This window comes from Lynx canadensis, chromosome A3 (genome assembly GCF_007474595.2).
Source record: "Lynx canadensis isolate LIC74 chromosome A3, mLynCan4.pri.v2, whole genome shotgun sequence".
Classification (NCBI taxonomy): domain Eukaryota; kingdom Metazoa; phylum Chordata; class Mammalia; order Carnivora; family Felidae; genus Lynx; species Lynx canadensis.
This window is the reverse complement of record NC_044305.1, coordinates 117755963-117771347: the sequence shown is the minus strand read 5'-3', so window position 1 is coordinate 117771347 and position 15385 is coordinate 117755963. Positions and strand designations below refer to the sequence as shown.

The 15385-nt window shown below is 39.9% G+C and overlaps 2 protein-coding genes across 7 annotated transcripts in view; one reads left to right on the top strand and one right to left on the bottom strand.

Annotated features, from left to right (window-relative positions):
- The window catches only part of RBKS (ribokinase), a 101264-nt gene extending 99380 nt beyond the window's left edge, over positions 1 to 1884 (bottom strand). For 2 of the 5 annotated variants that reach the window (XM_030311400.1, XM_030311398.1), the window contains exon 1: positions 1726 to 1880. In XM_030311400.1, coding sequence (XP_030167260.1) covers positions 1726 to 1814 — 89 coding nt within the window. In that variant the 5' untranslated portion in view covers positions 1815 to 1880. Of the gene's footprint in view, positions 1 to 1725 lie in introns of all 5 variants that reach the window. The other 3 variants (XM_030311403.1, XM_030311399.1, XM_030311402.1) reach the window with 3 other exon arrangements.
- Positions 1885 to 2197: 313 nt separating this feature from the next.
- The window catches only part of BABAM2 (BRISC and BRCA1 A complex member 2), a 397923-nt gene continuing 384735 nt past the window's right edge, over positions 2198 to 15385 (top strand). Inside the window, exons 1-2 of one of the 2 annotated variants that reach the window (XM_030311393.2) lie at positions 2198 to 2312; positions 5622 to 5773. In XM_030311393.2, the coding sequence (XP_030167253.1) occupies positions 5646 to 5773 (128 nt within the window). In that variant the 5' untranslated portion in view covers positions 2198 to 2312; positions 5622 to 5645. The remainder of the gene's footprint in view (positions 2313 to 5621; positions 5774 to 15385) is intronic. The other variant, XM_030311392.1, reaches the window with a different exon arrangement.

The following is a 15385-nucleotide window of genomic DNA, read 5'->3' as shown; positions in this document are numbered from 1 at the left end:
TGAGATGACAGGTGCCTTTGACACTCCCCCCTCTCCAAAGTATGAAGAGCCCTCATTTTATAAAGTATAATTATCTTTAATATCTGATGGTCAAGCTTCACAGAAAACTCTTAGTTCAAGAAGAAAGTGGCTCTGAATTTTAGCCCTGACATTTATTCAGGTCGAGTGCATGGGAAAATTGTTTAGCTTTCTTACTCTTCTGCTACTGCACCTATAAAAGTATTGGTTTTGGGGGGCCCCCGGGTGGCTGATTCGGTTAAGCATCTGACTCTTGGTTTCGGCTGGTCATGATCTCACCATTCGTGAGCTCAAGCCCCACATCAGGCTCTGCACTGATGGTGCAGAGCCTGCTTGGGATTCTCTCCCCCTCTCTCTCTGCCCTTCCTGTACTCTCTCTCTCTCAAAATAAACAAACAACAACATAAAATAAAAGTATGGTTTTTGGCAATCACTACATCTGCCCCTAGCAGTCTCTCCCCCTTTCTACTCTTGGTCTGGAAATTTGATGACCTAGTTTATAAACATTTTAAGCAGTGTAAGACTAAATTGGTTATGTAAAGACCCTAGAACTATTTTCTAAGCAAAACACAGGTTGTGCAGAGATTTGGTGACTTCTTTTGATTGTCCCAAGGCCTTTCTGTTAATTTTCAGGCTCTCTGCTATTGTCTGGAAAAGGAAGGTTGCAGGACAGATGAGGTCTTACTGTTGTATGCGTGACTGTTTTTGATCTTTATAATGTAAAAAATATCATACCTGAAAAGCTATTCACAAAAATGTTAAATGGGAGCAATCTGAATTGGAGGATATTCTTGGCCTATCTGCTTTTATAAAACAATGAAGATGCAGTGTTTTTAATAATCAGAAAACCCTTCCTTCCTTCCTTCCTTCCTTCCTTCCTCCCTCCCTCCCTCCCTCCCTCCCTCCCTCCCTCCCTCCCTCCCTTCCCGTAGGCTCTAAGCCCAAGGTGAACTTGAACCCACAACCCCAAGATCAAGAGTAGCGTACTCTAAGCAATAAACCAACCAGGCACTCCGCCATTTTCATTTCAAATAATGAAAAATTAGAAGGCTCTCTCCATCCTATTTTCATTCAGCATATTTTCATGATCTGATCATTGTTTTTTTAAATGGTTGTAAACACTGTGTTTGTAGGTTTTTGGTTCCCATTTGGGCTATCGTAAGGTAACCTATATACTGACACAAATAATACTAAAAGGCAAGGTGTTAATATGAACTGCAGGAATGCCAACGATCAATACGGTGAAAGGTGATTGATGGACTTTTGACCTCTCTGCTCCACTCATTCAAGTTCAGGCGAATAATATACAACCTGGTTAATGTCACTGTACAGAAAAGACTTTCCTTCACCTAGTCCTTATAAAAACCCTGCGAGATAGGTACGATCTGAGAGATAAAATGACTTAACCATTACTTAGGCTAGGCAGGGGACAGGTTCAGCAGCCTGGTCAAGAAAACAGGAGCAGCTCTTGCAGAGCCTCTAAAGTAACAGTAAGAGATTTCGTTACATCCTGGCCTCTATGTTCCCCGACCTAAGAGTTACCTTTACAAACTCAAATTCTGCCTCTTCAGCGTCAGGAAGGCAGGCTGCGGGCTGGGGAAACCTGTAGCTCACCCCAAAAGCGAACACTATCGCCAAAGCCCCTGTGCCACGCACGGTCCGCCCATCTCCCGCGACCTCAGACTCGGTGTCCTGAGCCGGACTAACCTGACCAGGTCGGTCATGCAGGAGCCCACCACTACCACCGCCGCCACCTCCTCCTGCCACTGCCGGCCGGGTTCCCCAGACGCCGCCATGGCAAAAAAGGAGGTGCTCTCCAACCAGGAGGCTGACCTTTGCCCTTTGTCCGACCCCGTAACCAGAAACGCCGCTCCTACGCTCCCTAACGACGCGGGCCTTCCAGACGCCCCTGCGGGTCGCCCACCTGACTGCCCGAAATAACCCCAGCCCCCCAACTGCCCTCCGTTCTTCCCGGGATGGTCTCCCTGCACCGCCTCTCGTAACAGGGCGCTTCTGATAGTTCCAGACTCCACGCCACTCGCCACCCACGAGGCCCGCGCGGAGTAAAGACCTTTCAGGCACCGCGGGGACGCCTTTCCGAGTGCCCGGCTCGGTGCGTCCGGGGGCGCGCACGCCTCCCGGCTCGCGGGCGGCAGAGGGGGCGGGGCGGGACGTCCGGGGGCGCGCACGCATCCGGCCCGCGGTGCGCGCGCAGGTCGGTGCGTCAGTCGGGGGCGCGCTCGGGTAACCTGCACCCCACGTAGTCGCCGGTTACCGATCGGACTAAGTTCCAGGTACCTGGACTGGGGCTGGTGCGGGGAGGTTGGATCCCGAGTCGCACAGGTGGCGCTGAGGACCGTGGTTTAAGCATGCCCGGGGCTCGCGGCCTCTTCCTGTAGAGAAGGCCCCCCGTTCTAAAAGATGCCCTTCTCATCCCTATCACGCTGGTCCCCGCAAGAACGAGCCCCCAAGGCCAGAGGCTGCTCTTTTTGCATATTTAGCCCGCCCCCTGGTCCCTCATTAAACTCAGACTCCTTCCTCCTGCCGGCCTGGTGAGGGGATCATACAGTTTGGGAGAGGGAGAGTATCCCTTTTTAGATGGCCCCTAGAATGGGGTGGTCATTCTTTGGGTCTGAGCCGACTTGTTTTTCTTGAATGTTGCCCCTGGACAAATTGCTTCCCCACTTAACTTCCCTCGTGCGCTGTATGACGTTGAGGTGACGCAGCAGGACGCCACCCCTTTCCGTTCCATGACGTCAGCAGGGCACATGTTTCCGTGTTTGTCATCCCATCTTAATTGCGAGATACTGGACGGTGCTTTAGACGTCTTTGTAGTCTACAGCCTGCCCATCAGAGGACCTTGTGTGACCCTATTTTGGGCAGCAGGCACTGTAAAAATTGTATTGCTGCATTTTCCTCCTGTAATACGTCAAAATCAGGAAATACACATTGCACAACTAGCATTCAGAGGAGGCTGGCCACTGTAAATTTTTGGCCTACCTGGGATCTATTATGAGACTATGATGTGAAAAAGCTCATATTGGGGATTATTCCCCATCCATGCTCCTGGCTCAAAAGGATCACACCAAAGAACCATCATCTTTGGCTCTTTGGTGACGTCTGGTTTTGGAGTGTTTATTTCCCTTCTTAGAGAAGTCACTACACCTACGGTTGAAACAGATTTTAATGCTGCAGGAAATCTTGCACTGTCAAAAAAAAAAGTGGCATTGTAACTGTTCTGAAACAAATTCATTCCTTCAGGTGTTAGTCTGAGGTCATGACAGTTGCTGAATTGGGATGCATTGTTGTCACCTCAAGTATAGTTTGGCTTCTGGTGCAGGTTTGTTCCCTGTAGGATTTGACTAGTAGATGACTCAGGCCATCTTCCACACCTGACCAGCCTGTAGTCAAACCTGTTTCTAGTTGTCAAGCAACCATTCGTTCAAATTCATGACTTTTTTGTCTGTTCAGATTTTTTAAGGTGTATACTTAAATAGCTCTGATGCTTTTCTCTTGGTGATTGCAATTGTACATTGTTATGTGAGGGGAGATTGGGTATAGTGACTTCGAGGGAGATCTGGATTTGAATTCTGATCTTTATGCTTGCTAGGTTTGTAACTTTGAACAAGTTACTTAGTCTTGCTGAGCCTTAGTTTTCCAATAATAATCAGGGAACAGGATTGTTGTGGGGCAGTAAATGGGATTACATAGTGGTGGGTAATATAGTGCCTGATGCTCAGCAGAGTTTTCAGCATGTGCTGATTGTTTCCATTTTTCATAGAAATGAGAGGTAAAATAATGATAGGTATTATGGGGAAAAGCATGGAAGAATAATTTTGTAATGTAGGTGAGATCCTTTTGCTTTTTTTCCAGATGAGTATTTCTTTGCTTTGCATATGATCTAGATAAGCATCCTTTCAAGAACTGTGACATCAGTGGGTAGAAGTAACAGTGGAAATGTTGCAAAATAGGAAAAAAATTAAGCGTCAAGATGATAATATGGGTTAGTAGACTGTTCAAGGACAAATCACAGAAGTTATTCCTGTCACCTGCAGAGTGGGGATTCTGATACCTGCCTTCCTGCCCAGGATTGTGAAGATCAACTGTAATAATGTATTTGGAAGCTCCTTACAAGTGGTAGTGTTATAAAAATGTACAACATGATTTTTATGGTTGAAAATACAGTGCATTAGATGTTAATTCCTACTTCGTGGGGACATTGAAATGGTGGAGGGAGGTCATCTCCCACCCATAAGTGACTGGTAGGGGAGCTTGTTTTATATTTGCAGAAAGGATGATTTGAGTACAGAAGTATAAAGCCTTTACTGTCTCAAAGGTACTTCTGGGTGTCATCGCTAAATTAAGGTCACCATGTTACTATTTTTTGAAAGATCACTGCAGTCCTTCCCTTTATTACCATCTGAAGTGATTAAGACAGGTACTGGTTTTCAACATTTATTTTGTCAGAGACCTGTAAGTCCTCATATGGTAAAGGAGATGAAAACTAGAACCAGAACATCATTTCCTTGTAGTTGTAACTTGCAGGAAATTAATTTGCCTTTGATGTGGGATCATCCTTTCAGATAGAGGAAGAAAGTGATTATTTAAATGGACTTATTCACCTCTGAAAGTAGAGGTTCTCATTTAGAAATCTATTTAGAGGAATTCATGCATTCCCTTTCCCTTGCCCCATGGGTTTCCAAATAATTTAGATATGATTTATTGGTTTTGCTTTTGCATTTTCAGGTGTAAGTACTTCTTAGTGCCTGAAAGTCAAAGTCTTTTAGGTCCATGTTAGTTTGTGTTGCTTAATATCTGGATAAGTGTATATTTTCGTGATTTAATTGTTAAGTAGCTTTTTGCTGCATATATTCCTCAGCTACATTATCCTCTACCAATTTTTTTGAGGGCATATTATCTTCTCTCCATGCCTTAATATTTCTCTAGTTTTTGTCTCTTCACTCATTTACTTTTTAAAAGATTTCTATTGGTGCTTAGCGCATGCCAGGTGCTTTTGTTAAACACTGGGGATTCAAGACATGGTCCCCGCAGGGGGGAGATCACAAAGCAGGTGGTTAGAACACTGTGGAGGACAGTGGATCAGAAGTAAATAATTTCTAGTGAGTAACAAGTAGGTTATGCTTAGTCACCAATTTTATACAGTTTTATCAAGCCCTTCTTCTCGTGGGGACACAGAGGGAGCAATTCCTAACTTAATGGTGTGTACCTTTTGTGTGTCAGGGGAGAGGATTGTCAGTGAAGGCTTCTTAAGGCCTCAACTGAAGTAGGAAGCGGCTGATTGTAAGATAGCTTTAAGTATAGTATGTGGCAGTGTAGAAATCAGCTTTGGAAAGGAGGAGGGAATTGGATTTGAAGGGTTGCTTCTGTTCCTGAAAAGCATGGATGTAGTCTCTGCGCTGGGGAGGGGAGCAACAGGGGGTTGGTTTCTTCTGGAGGGTCATTAAAAGAGGCTGCTGTATGACAGGAAATGAAGTATTCATTCAAGAGACTGAATACTGTGTGTACTGTGCCAGTTTTCGGGAAACTTGTTATATCTAGTTCCTTTGGATACCCTGACCGCTGTTCTTTCCTTCTGCTTTCAGTGGTGATTTGCAAATCAAGTTAAAATGTCCCCAGAAGTGGCCTTGAACCGAATTTCTCCAATGCTCTCTCCATTCATATCTAGTGTGGTCCGCAATGGAAAAGTGGGACTGGATGCTACAAACTGTTTGAGGATAACTGACTTGAAATCTGGGTATGTACCAGAACTGATTCAACTAATGTATCAGAACCAATCCAGCCTTTACCTAATAATAAACTTTTACCACCAGATTCATAAAAATTGAACACCAGAGAAATTCATCAAGTCATGGCCTTATCGCATGTTGGTGCAGTTGGTTTTGTCCAGTTCTTGACATTTTATGTTTCAAGTTGTTTTATTTGTGTTGCGGACCGTTACTTTATGATCAGAACGTTCATGTCTGGTTTTTTTGTTTGTTTCTTTGTTTTGGGGCATGTCTCTTTGTTAACAGCGTGCCATGTGGTTTTTCATGCATTGACTTGTTTTCTTGTTATGTCTGCTGCAATCCAGAAGGTGCTGTAAGAGTTGGGTTTTGGGATTCTGAATATGACATCATTTGATAATCTCTCCTAATAGGAAAATTATAATAGCTAGCTGGCATGAGTCATTTTTCACAGTGGGCTTAGAACAGTTGACTCTCACACCTGGAAATGTTGCATTAAAAAGCCCCAACTTGTTATTTAGAAATAAATTTAGATTTATAGAGAATTTACAAAATAACCACAGAAAATTAGTGGTGCTATAATGCTGTTAGTTGTTCTACAATCCTTGTTTGGATTTTTCTAGTTTTCCCACCCGTGCATGTCCTTTTTTTTGGTCCAGGATCCAATCCAGGATACAAACTGAATTTAGTTGTCACTTCTTCTTTTTAACCTGTGACTGTCTTTCTTTGTCCTTCATGATTTTGACACCTTTGAAGATAGCACTGGCTAGTTGTTTTATAAAATGTTGCTCAGTATGGGTTTGTCTACTGTTATCCCTTGATTCTGTAATCCCCTTCCTCCCCCGCTCAGGAATACTACAGAATTGTACGATTTTCAGTGCATTAGGTCAGAAAGTACATGATGTTCATATGTGCTGTTACTGGTATGTTAACGTTGACCGCTCAGGTAAGGTTGTATCTGCCAAGTTTCTCCACTGTAAAGTTAACTTGATCTTCCCTTTGTCATTGGTAAGTATCTTGGGGAGTGATGCCTTGAGACTGTGCACATGTTCACTTCCTCATCATACTTTTGCCACTAATTTCTGTGTCTACTGATGGTTCTTGCCTGCAAACGTTATTACTGTGGTGCTGGTTTAAGAGTGATTTTCTATTTTCTTTACTCCCCCCACGTTTATTAATTTGAATTCTGCTGTAAGGAAGCACTATCCCTTCTCCCTCACTTACATATTTATTCACTTATTAATTATGTCAGTATGAATTTTTAGGTGTTTATTTTATTCTGTGGGTCATAGCCAAAGATTGTCTTCATTTATTTTGTTGCTCAGTTGTTCTAGCTTTGTCATTGGGAGCTTTGTCACGTTGACTTTTGTGTCTTTTTGACATACCCCCATCAGTTTTTGTGCACTTTCTCACTAGAAATGTTGCATTCTTGATTCTCTTTAAGCTTTTCTTTTTCGGCCCTTTTACCTTCTCTTAAGTCTTGCTGTTTTTTGAGTAAGCTGAAGACTTACATACAAGGGTATATACTTACATTCTTCAGTAGTCAGATAAAGAAGACTGAATTGGATACTTTATTGGAATAGTAGGATGCTTTTTAAAAGATCTGGTATTCTCTTCAATTTAATCATTGGGTATGGGGTTTCTTTTGGAAGTGACAAAAATGTCCTAAAATTGGATAGTGTGATGGTTACACAATTCTGTAAATATGTGAAAAATGACTGAATTGTGCACCTTATAAGGGCGGTTTTTGTGGTATGTTAATTATAGCTTAGAAAAGCTGTCCTCAAAAGAAGCCAGACCCATGAACCAGAGATGTTTACTGTCCCGAATGGGTAAGACATGGAGATAGGTCTTTCTTCTTCATTTGATCACAAGTATTATTTTAGAGGTGGTGAGGACCTGATAGAGGACTGGGGACTGACTTATGTAAGGTGATGTGATCTGAATTTTTTACTCCTTGTGTCAGTATCCTGAGAGAACAGTTGGGTTCATCAACAGAAAGTCACTTTGCTTCTTTTCTGCAGACTCCCTCTCCAGTGCTTCCCAATTACTGAATGTTTAGTTGAGTGTTTAAATGCAAATGGTGGATATGATGATACATTGAAATGAATCCACTAGACCTGGCCTGGTCTGGACTAGCTCTGTGAAAAATATTTGAAATGACATTAATGGCATTTAGTACTTAAGGAATGTACTTTCTTTAGATTTAAACAAGGAATGCAAATACCTCTCCCTACATTAACAAAGTTGCTACGTGTAAAATGATGTGGAAAGCCTTAGTAATCTAGAGCATTAGTGATGCCTTTTATGTAGTACTTGTCTGAAAGATTCATGAAAATTCTTTGGAATCTCGTTAACAATTCTTTCTTCAATCCTTACATCAGACTAAGTGTGCATTCCTTAAGTTTCCATAGCAGAACAGTGGCAGGGTTTGGGAAGAGAATGGCTTTTTAATTTTTTTTTTAATTTTTTTTTTTTTTTAGTGTGTCACTTTATGGCATTTCCCTTTCTTTTAGATCAGCAGCACTCATGGTTACAAGAAATGGGGTACACATTTGTGATTTATGTGAACTCAAAAGGGTATACCCTATAGGACACAGCATATGCAAAAGTTATAAAATGAGGAGACTTGATTTCTAGAGGTGACAAGAACTAGTCTTCTATGTATGGCTACTTGCCCTTGAACAGATGAGGTCTGGGTATCTATATTCTAGATCTGGCTCATAGGAGAAATAGATAGGTAAACTATTCAAAGTAAGATTTTTAAAAAAAAAATAGAAATTCATCTTTATTTCTCTTATGGCACCTAAATCTTTCTACCTAGTGTATACCTATGTATGTATGTATGTTTCTAAGTTCCATTGCTAGACTGTCACGATCTTAGGACAGGGTTCTTACTGAATTTTTTAGGTCTCCTTAAGGTCTGCCATAGTACCTTTCGCATATAGTGTAGTAAGTAGAGGTTGAATGAGTGAATAAGTAAGATGTTTTCCTAGAGAAGTTGTCTGGTTTGGGGATCATAGTGGTTTGGATTTCCGGTTTGGAAACATGTTTTATTGGTCTGGTAGTTTATTGCTTAAATTTTGTTATACGTAATCCTTTAAAACATCATTCCTTGACAGATAAGTGGACATTTTTGAAATGATAGTAAAGTGTTTTATAGTACTGGGTTTACTCTTCTAGGTAGAGGGGGCAAATTTTTCTTTTAGGGACTTATTCCATGAGGCTTCTGGATGTTTATTAGCTCTTTGTTCTGTTACTTTGATCACAAGCATGTGCTATTTGTAAGATGCCATATTTTGTCATTTTTAGTGATTTACTCATCTTGAAGATATCTAAATGTTCAGCGTTCTGGAATGATGCCTGGCAAATGTAAGAGAGAGGAAAGCAGAGGGCTCACTGCAACCTGTGGCAGCCAAGCCTTATTATCTTTTTTCAGCATATCACAGTGACTCAACCTTACTGGCACATGGCTGTGTTTGGGGCATCTGCTATGACATCTCATCCGCCCACAACTACCTGTTGCATTTTTTGTTCATGTTCTGAATTTCATTACTTAATTAAAAATAGATGCTCAGTGTACTTGGTTACTAAATAGAACGGTTTTAAAAGATGAGTGCTGTAAGCTTTGAAGACTGATCTCCGTTTGGTGCCTTAGTCCCTCTAGCTGGCAGGCTGAGCCTTTATTATTAGCCTTGTGCCTGGAAGGAAGGTGCTGCGCAGGAGGCATTAGTTTAATTTTGAGGATGGGTGACTTTTAACCATTTAGTATCTAGCTGTTCACTGGGCTTTTCCATTTCACTTTCTTTTCTGTATTCTTTTGTGATCTTTTTCCTTTCTTCATATGCATATCTTTGTACATTCATTATATGAAAATATATCTCTAAACCATATATAGTATTATTTTGTATATTTAAAAGGTTCATACAAATGGTATCATCCTCTGTGTGTGTGTGTGTGTGTGTGTATGTAGTTTTTTTTCTTTTTTTCCTCTGCAACTTGCTTGTTTTGTTTAGTAGGAAGTTCATGAGATTTACCTGTTAATACCTATGGTTCAAGTTCTTCGGACTGCATTGCTGTATCATATTCCATTGTATAAATATGCCTCCCAATTTTTTATTCATTCTCCTGATTGTCTTACATGTTGTTTTAAGTTTCTTTTGATGAAGAATGCATGCCATAATGAACATTCTCCCACCTTTGTGCAAGAAGATATATATGAGAATATTTTCTGGGGCTTCCGTTTTTTGTATTGGGTGTGTTCATCCATTAGTGGTTATAAAATCAGTTGAGTGAGTCACTCCAACATCTAAAAAATGAATGAGAATAGAATGGAAACTATCAGAATGTGTCACACATAATAAAAATAAGCACTGTTTTGTGGATTTTGCTTTCAGTTAAATAAGTAAGTATGTGGGTACTGGGTCACAATGCAAAATATGTGTGTTTTGATAAAAAAAAGTTTGAAAGCAAAAAAAAAAAAGTTTGAAAGCAAGCTACCCCTCTAGAGTATATTCCTAGGAATAAAATTGCTGGCTCTTAAGGTATATGCATCTTCCATTTTATTAGATATTGCTAGATTGTATCAATTCCCTTTCACCAGAAACGAATGAGAGTTCCCATTGTTCTGTAGCCTTAACAATACTCTGTGTTGTCAGACTTAAATTTTTGTCAAGCTAAAATTTGTCAAGCTAAATTCTCTGTGAAAGAGAATCTCATTATGTTTTTAATTTGTATTTTCATGATTATTAGCGTAGTGAAGAATATTTTGCTAATTCAGGTGTTTTTCTTTTAGGAATATCCTTTGCCCATCTTTTAAGTGGGTTGTTTGTAGTTTTATATAGATTTTATTTTATTTTTGAAAAAAATTTTTTACTAAAAGATTTTTTCTAATGTTGATTTTTAAGAGAGAGAGAGCGAGAGTGAGAGAGCGCGCACGTGAGGGAGAGGCAGAGAGAGAGATAGGGAGACACAGAATTTGAAGCAGGCTCCAGGCTCCAATCTGTCAGCACCGAGTTGGATGTGGGGCTTGCTCTTATAAACTGTGAGATCGTGACCTGAGCCAAAATCAAGAGTGAGGTGCTTAACCAACAGAGCCACCCAGGAACCTCTGTATAGATTTTAAATCATTCTTTATGTATTTTGGAAACTAATCTTTTAGCAGTTATATGTATTACAAATATCTTCATGCGGTCTGTGGCTTATATTCTTTTTTAAAAAAGTATATGTTATCTATTTTGAGAGAGAGAGCAAGAGAAAGCGAGAGAGTACGGTAGCGGCAGAGAGAGAGGGAAAGAGAGAAAATCCCAAGCAGGTTGCACCCTGTCAGTGGGGCTCAATCTCATGAACCGTGAGATCGTGACTTGAGCCAAAATCAAGAGTCAGACATTTAACCACCTGACCTACCCAGGCACCCCAGTATTCTTAATTTCATGCTATTGATGTCCAGAAGTTTTAATTTTAATGAAGTCAAATTCATCAGTATTTTCCTTTTTAGATTTGTGCTGTGTGTGTGTGTGTGTGTGTATGTTTGTGAAAGAGAGGGAGAATTTCAGGAAATTCTGTCACACTGAAAAGTCATACATCTTCCTCCAAGAATTTTAAAGTTTTCCTTTTTGCTCTTCAAATGGAAATTTATTTTTTTCTATAAAACATGTTGTGAGAGATATAGTTTTTTTCTTCAGATGGATAATTGGTTATCCAGCATCATTTATTGAAAAGTCATCCTTTGCCTGTGGATCTACAATGCTACCTCTCTTATTATGTCAAATTTACATCATACATGGATCTGTTTCTAGGCTTTCTGTCATGTTCTGTCAGCCTCATTGTCCTTATGCCAATTGCACACAGTGTTAATGATTACAGTTTTATAGTATGTCATAATATCTGGTAGGAAGACTTTCATCCATCTTGTTCTGATTCTTAAAAATTGCCTTGCTTAACTATATATTCTAGAGACTTTTATGATAACCTTATTTAAATAGTTGCATACTGTTCTATTAGACCATCCCCAAATTCACTTAACAAAGCTCCTCTTCTTAACTCATTGAGAAAAGAAAATAAAGGGAAAATGACCTGGTGAGAAGGGCTAATTGAGAATTAATTGTCGGGAAAGCTCTCTGAGGAAATGGCATTTAAGTTTAATCATGAAAGATAAGAATAATCCGATGTGAAGAGCTGGGGAAGTTGATGTAAAAAGGGAATACTGGGTGTAAAGGCAGGAGAAAGCTTTGCATGTTCAAGGATCTGCAAGGCCACTGAAAGTTGAAATGTAGTGAGAAAGTGTAAGAGGGAAATGAGATGAGATTCTAAAGATAGTCGGGGGCCCGATTATGGAGAGCCTGGTGGGCTATATTAGGAAACTTGGGTTTTATTCTGGGTGGAATAAGGAGTTATTGAAGAATTTTAAGCCGAGTGACATAATCTAATTTATATTAAAAAATCATTGGTTGTTATATAGAAAGAGGCTTGTGCAGGATAAGGTAGTCTAGTTAGCTGTCCATTTGTACAATAGACCAGGTGACAGATGATGGAATGTTAAGAATATGGTGGTGGCAGTGGAGATGGAAGGAGGTGAATAGATTGTAAGCTGTTTAGAAGGTAAAAACATGAGGATGTTGAATTTGGGATTTGATAGAGAATCAAGAATGACTTCTTCCTTCTAAATTTGAGCTAGTGAGTAAGATGGTTATGCCATCTGCCGAGATGAGAAAGATTGGTGGAGGAACGACTTTAATTTTGATTGATTGTTGTCTATGTCTGCCATGCAGTTATCATTGTAGGTTTCCTTTTTCTTCTTTCCTGTGTTGAATCTCTTATCTTACTTTCTTGTTTTACCCTCTTGTTTTGTTGGAGTGTGCACTTCAGTAGCATACTAAGAAACGGAGAAGAGGAGGTTTATTTTTGAGTTCTTGAAAGTCTGAAAATGTATTTATTCTACGTTTAAACTTGATTGATAATTTGGGCAGGTACAGAAGTCTGTTGCAAATTATCTTCCCTTCAGATTTTGAAGGCCTTGGTCTGTAATGTTGGGAACCCTTGACACATATTGTTGTAGTTTCATGGATGCGGTGTCTTCTCTGTAAGGATATTAATTATTGTTTGTTTTTAAAATTGAGGTATAATTGACCATAGTTTTAAAACAGCATTTTTTTCTATACCTTTCACTATCTCGGTTTTGCTCTCTGTCTTTAGTGTTGGTGGCTTTCCTCAAACTGTTGATTCTTGGCTGTCCATGTCTATTAAGGAGGGAAGAAGAAAAATGTGAATTTGAAGATGTTGTACATGGGTGGACTTCTCAGCTACCGAACTTCACTGTAGCGTGATCAGGCAGCACCCTGGCCTCTTTATTAGCTGATAGTCGGATTCATTATTTGCAGATCTTTTCTCTAGGGCTATAAAAAATAAAAGTTTCTCTATTGGGGCGCCTGGGTGGCTCAGTTGGTTAAGCGGCCGACTTCGGCTCAGGTCATGATCTCACGGTCCATGAGTTCAAGCCTGGTGTCAGGCTCTGTGCTGACAGCTTGGAGCCTGGAGCCTGCTTCAGAATCTGTCTCCCTCTCTCTCTGCCCCTCCTCCACTCATGCTCTGTTTCTGTCTCTCAAAAAATGAATAAAAACGTTAAAAAAATAAAAAAAGTGTCTATATGGATGCATATAGTCCTGTGTGCCAGCAAAATTCTAACTATTGGGCCAGAGTATGTAAATATTTAGACTTCTGACGTATTTGGTGTATTGTTATATTTATATGTAAGGATATTTAAATATACATATAATTATATGTCTCTTCAGAAATGTATTATCAATTTATATTTTCACTAGCAGTATATGAACATGCCAGTTCCTGTACAGTTTTGATAAAATCGGTATTATAAATTCTGTACGGTTATTGCTAATTCAATAGATGCAAATGGTATTTAATTGCTCTTATATTTTGCTTTATTTATTGATATGCGTGTGTGTAAATTACCACTTCATGATGTCTGTCCCCTTTTCTGATGTGGTATTTGTCTTCTTTGATTTATAAAACTTTTATATATATTATTATATATCTCTATATATGCAGATATTATATATCTGCATATATATATATGCAGAAGCTCTTAAATATTGCTCATTTTTTGAAGCAATAATAAATGTACAGCACATAAGTAGAAGGGTGTTAAGTAGAAAATAAGTCACTTTCCTATTCCTTTCTCCTAATTTTATTCTCTGGAGGTAACTACTCTCAGCAGTTTCTTTTCTTTCTTTCTAGGGGTGTTCTTTGTAGATGTAAGCTCCCCCCCCCTCACCTTTTTTCCATTTCTGTCTAAATAGTAGATGTGGCAGAGTGTTATGGTAATGGCCCCGAATAAATCATGCCTCTCTTTATCTGGTCTTCTCTGAAGATGATTTTACTCCTCCTTTCATCAACAGGTAGAGAGTCTGTTTCCTCACCCCAGAATCTGGGCTGCCTTTGTGACTTATCGTTACCAGTGGAATGTGGCAGAAATGTCATGTGACTTCTGAGCGTAGGCTCTACCAGGTCTTGTGGTTCTGTTCTCGTGTGGAATACTCCCATCACCATGTTCAGGGGGCTTGGGTCTGGTCTCCTTGAGAGAGACCGGCCCACGGAGCCCAGCTGCCCCGGTTCTGCTTGGCCCCACAGCCAGCCTGTCAGCCAAATGCAGCTGCATGTGCGGGCCATCCAGGGGCTGGCAGAACTGACCAGCCCCCTGACGCAGTGATGGGAGATAACAAGTTGTTTCCTGAAACCATGAAGTGTTGGGGTAGTTTGTTATGCAGCAATAGATAATTGAGAGAGTAGCGTATTATGTATTCATCTGACCTGTATATTTTGAAGACTGTTCTGTATTAGTACTGATATAGCTGCTGCCCCTTTTAAATGTCTGCATAATATTCCAGCATCTGAGCGTACTCTAATTTAATCATTTGTTACTGAGACAGGTTCAGTGTCTATCTTTTGTTATAACATGGGGCTGTAAAGAATCTCCTTTACATTTATCTTTGATGTGCCAAAATGTTTACTTTTTATGTTGTCATCAAATCTATTTCCTTCGTGAGTTCTTTTAACATTTTGCAAGATTAATGCCTTTTCCACTTTGAGACACCTGTATTTTTTCCTGAGATACCTATGCTTTCTTGTATTGTAGTTTCATTTTTACTTGAAATTAATCCGGAATTTATTTTGGTATATGATACAATGTAGGAATGGGATATTATTTTTCTAAATAATCGTCTGGTTGTCCTAGCACTATTTATAGAATAAATCTTTCACTTATTCACTATTTTGAAATGCCATCTTATGTGCTAAATTCCTGTATTTATTTCTGACTTTATTTTCAGTGATCTGTATTTGCTTTGTGCAGTTATACAGCTTTTCAATTATTATAGCTGCATACTATGTTTAAATACTCATCATCTCACCTGCTGGGAGTTTGAATAAAACCTTTTTGTTTGCAGAGAATGGATGTCTTTACAACAGGGGTCAGCAAACTTTCTGTGGGGTCAGTTTGTATTTTAGGCATGTAAGTCTTACGGTCTATGTTACAACTATTCAGCTCTTGTAGCATGGGATCTATGACAAAACACAAATGAATACGCGTGTTCCAATAAGATTTGATT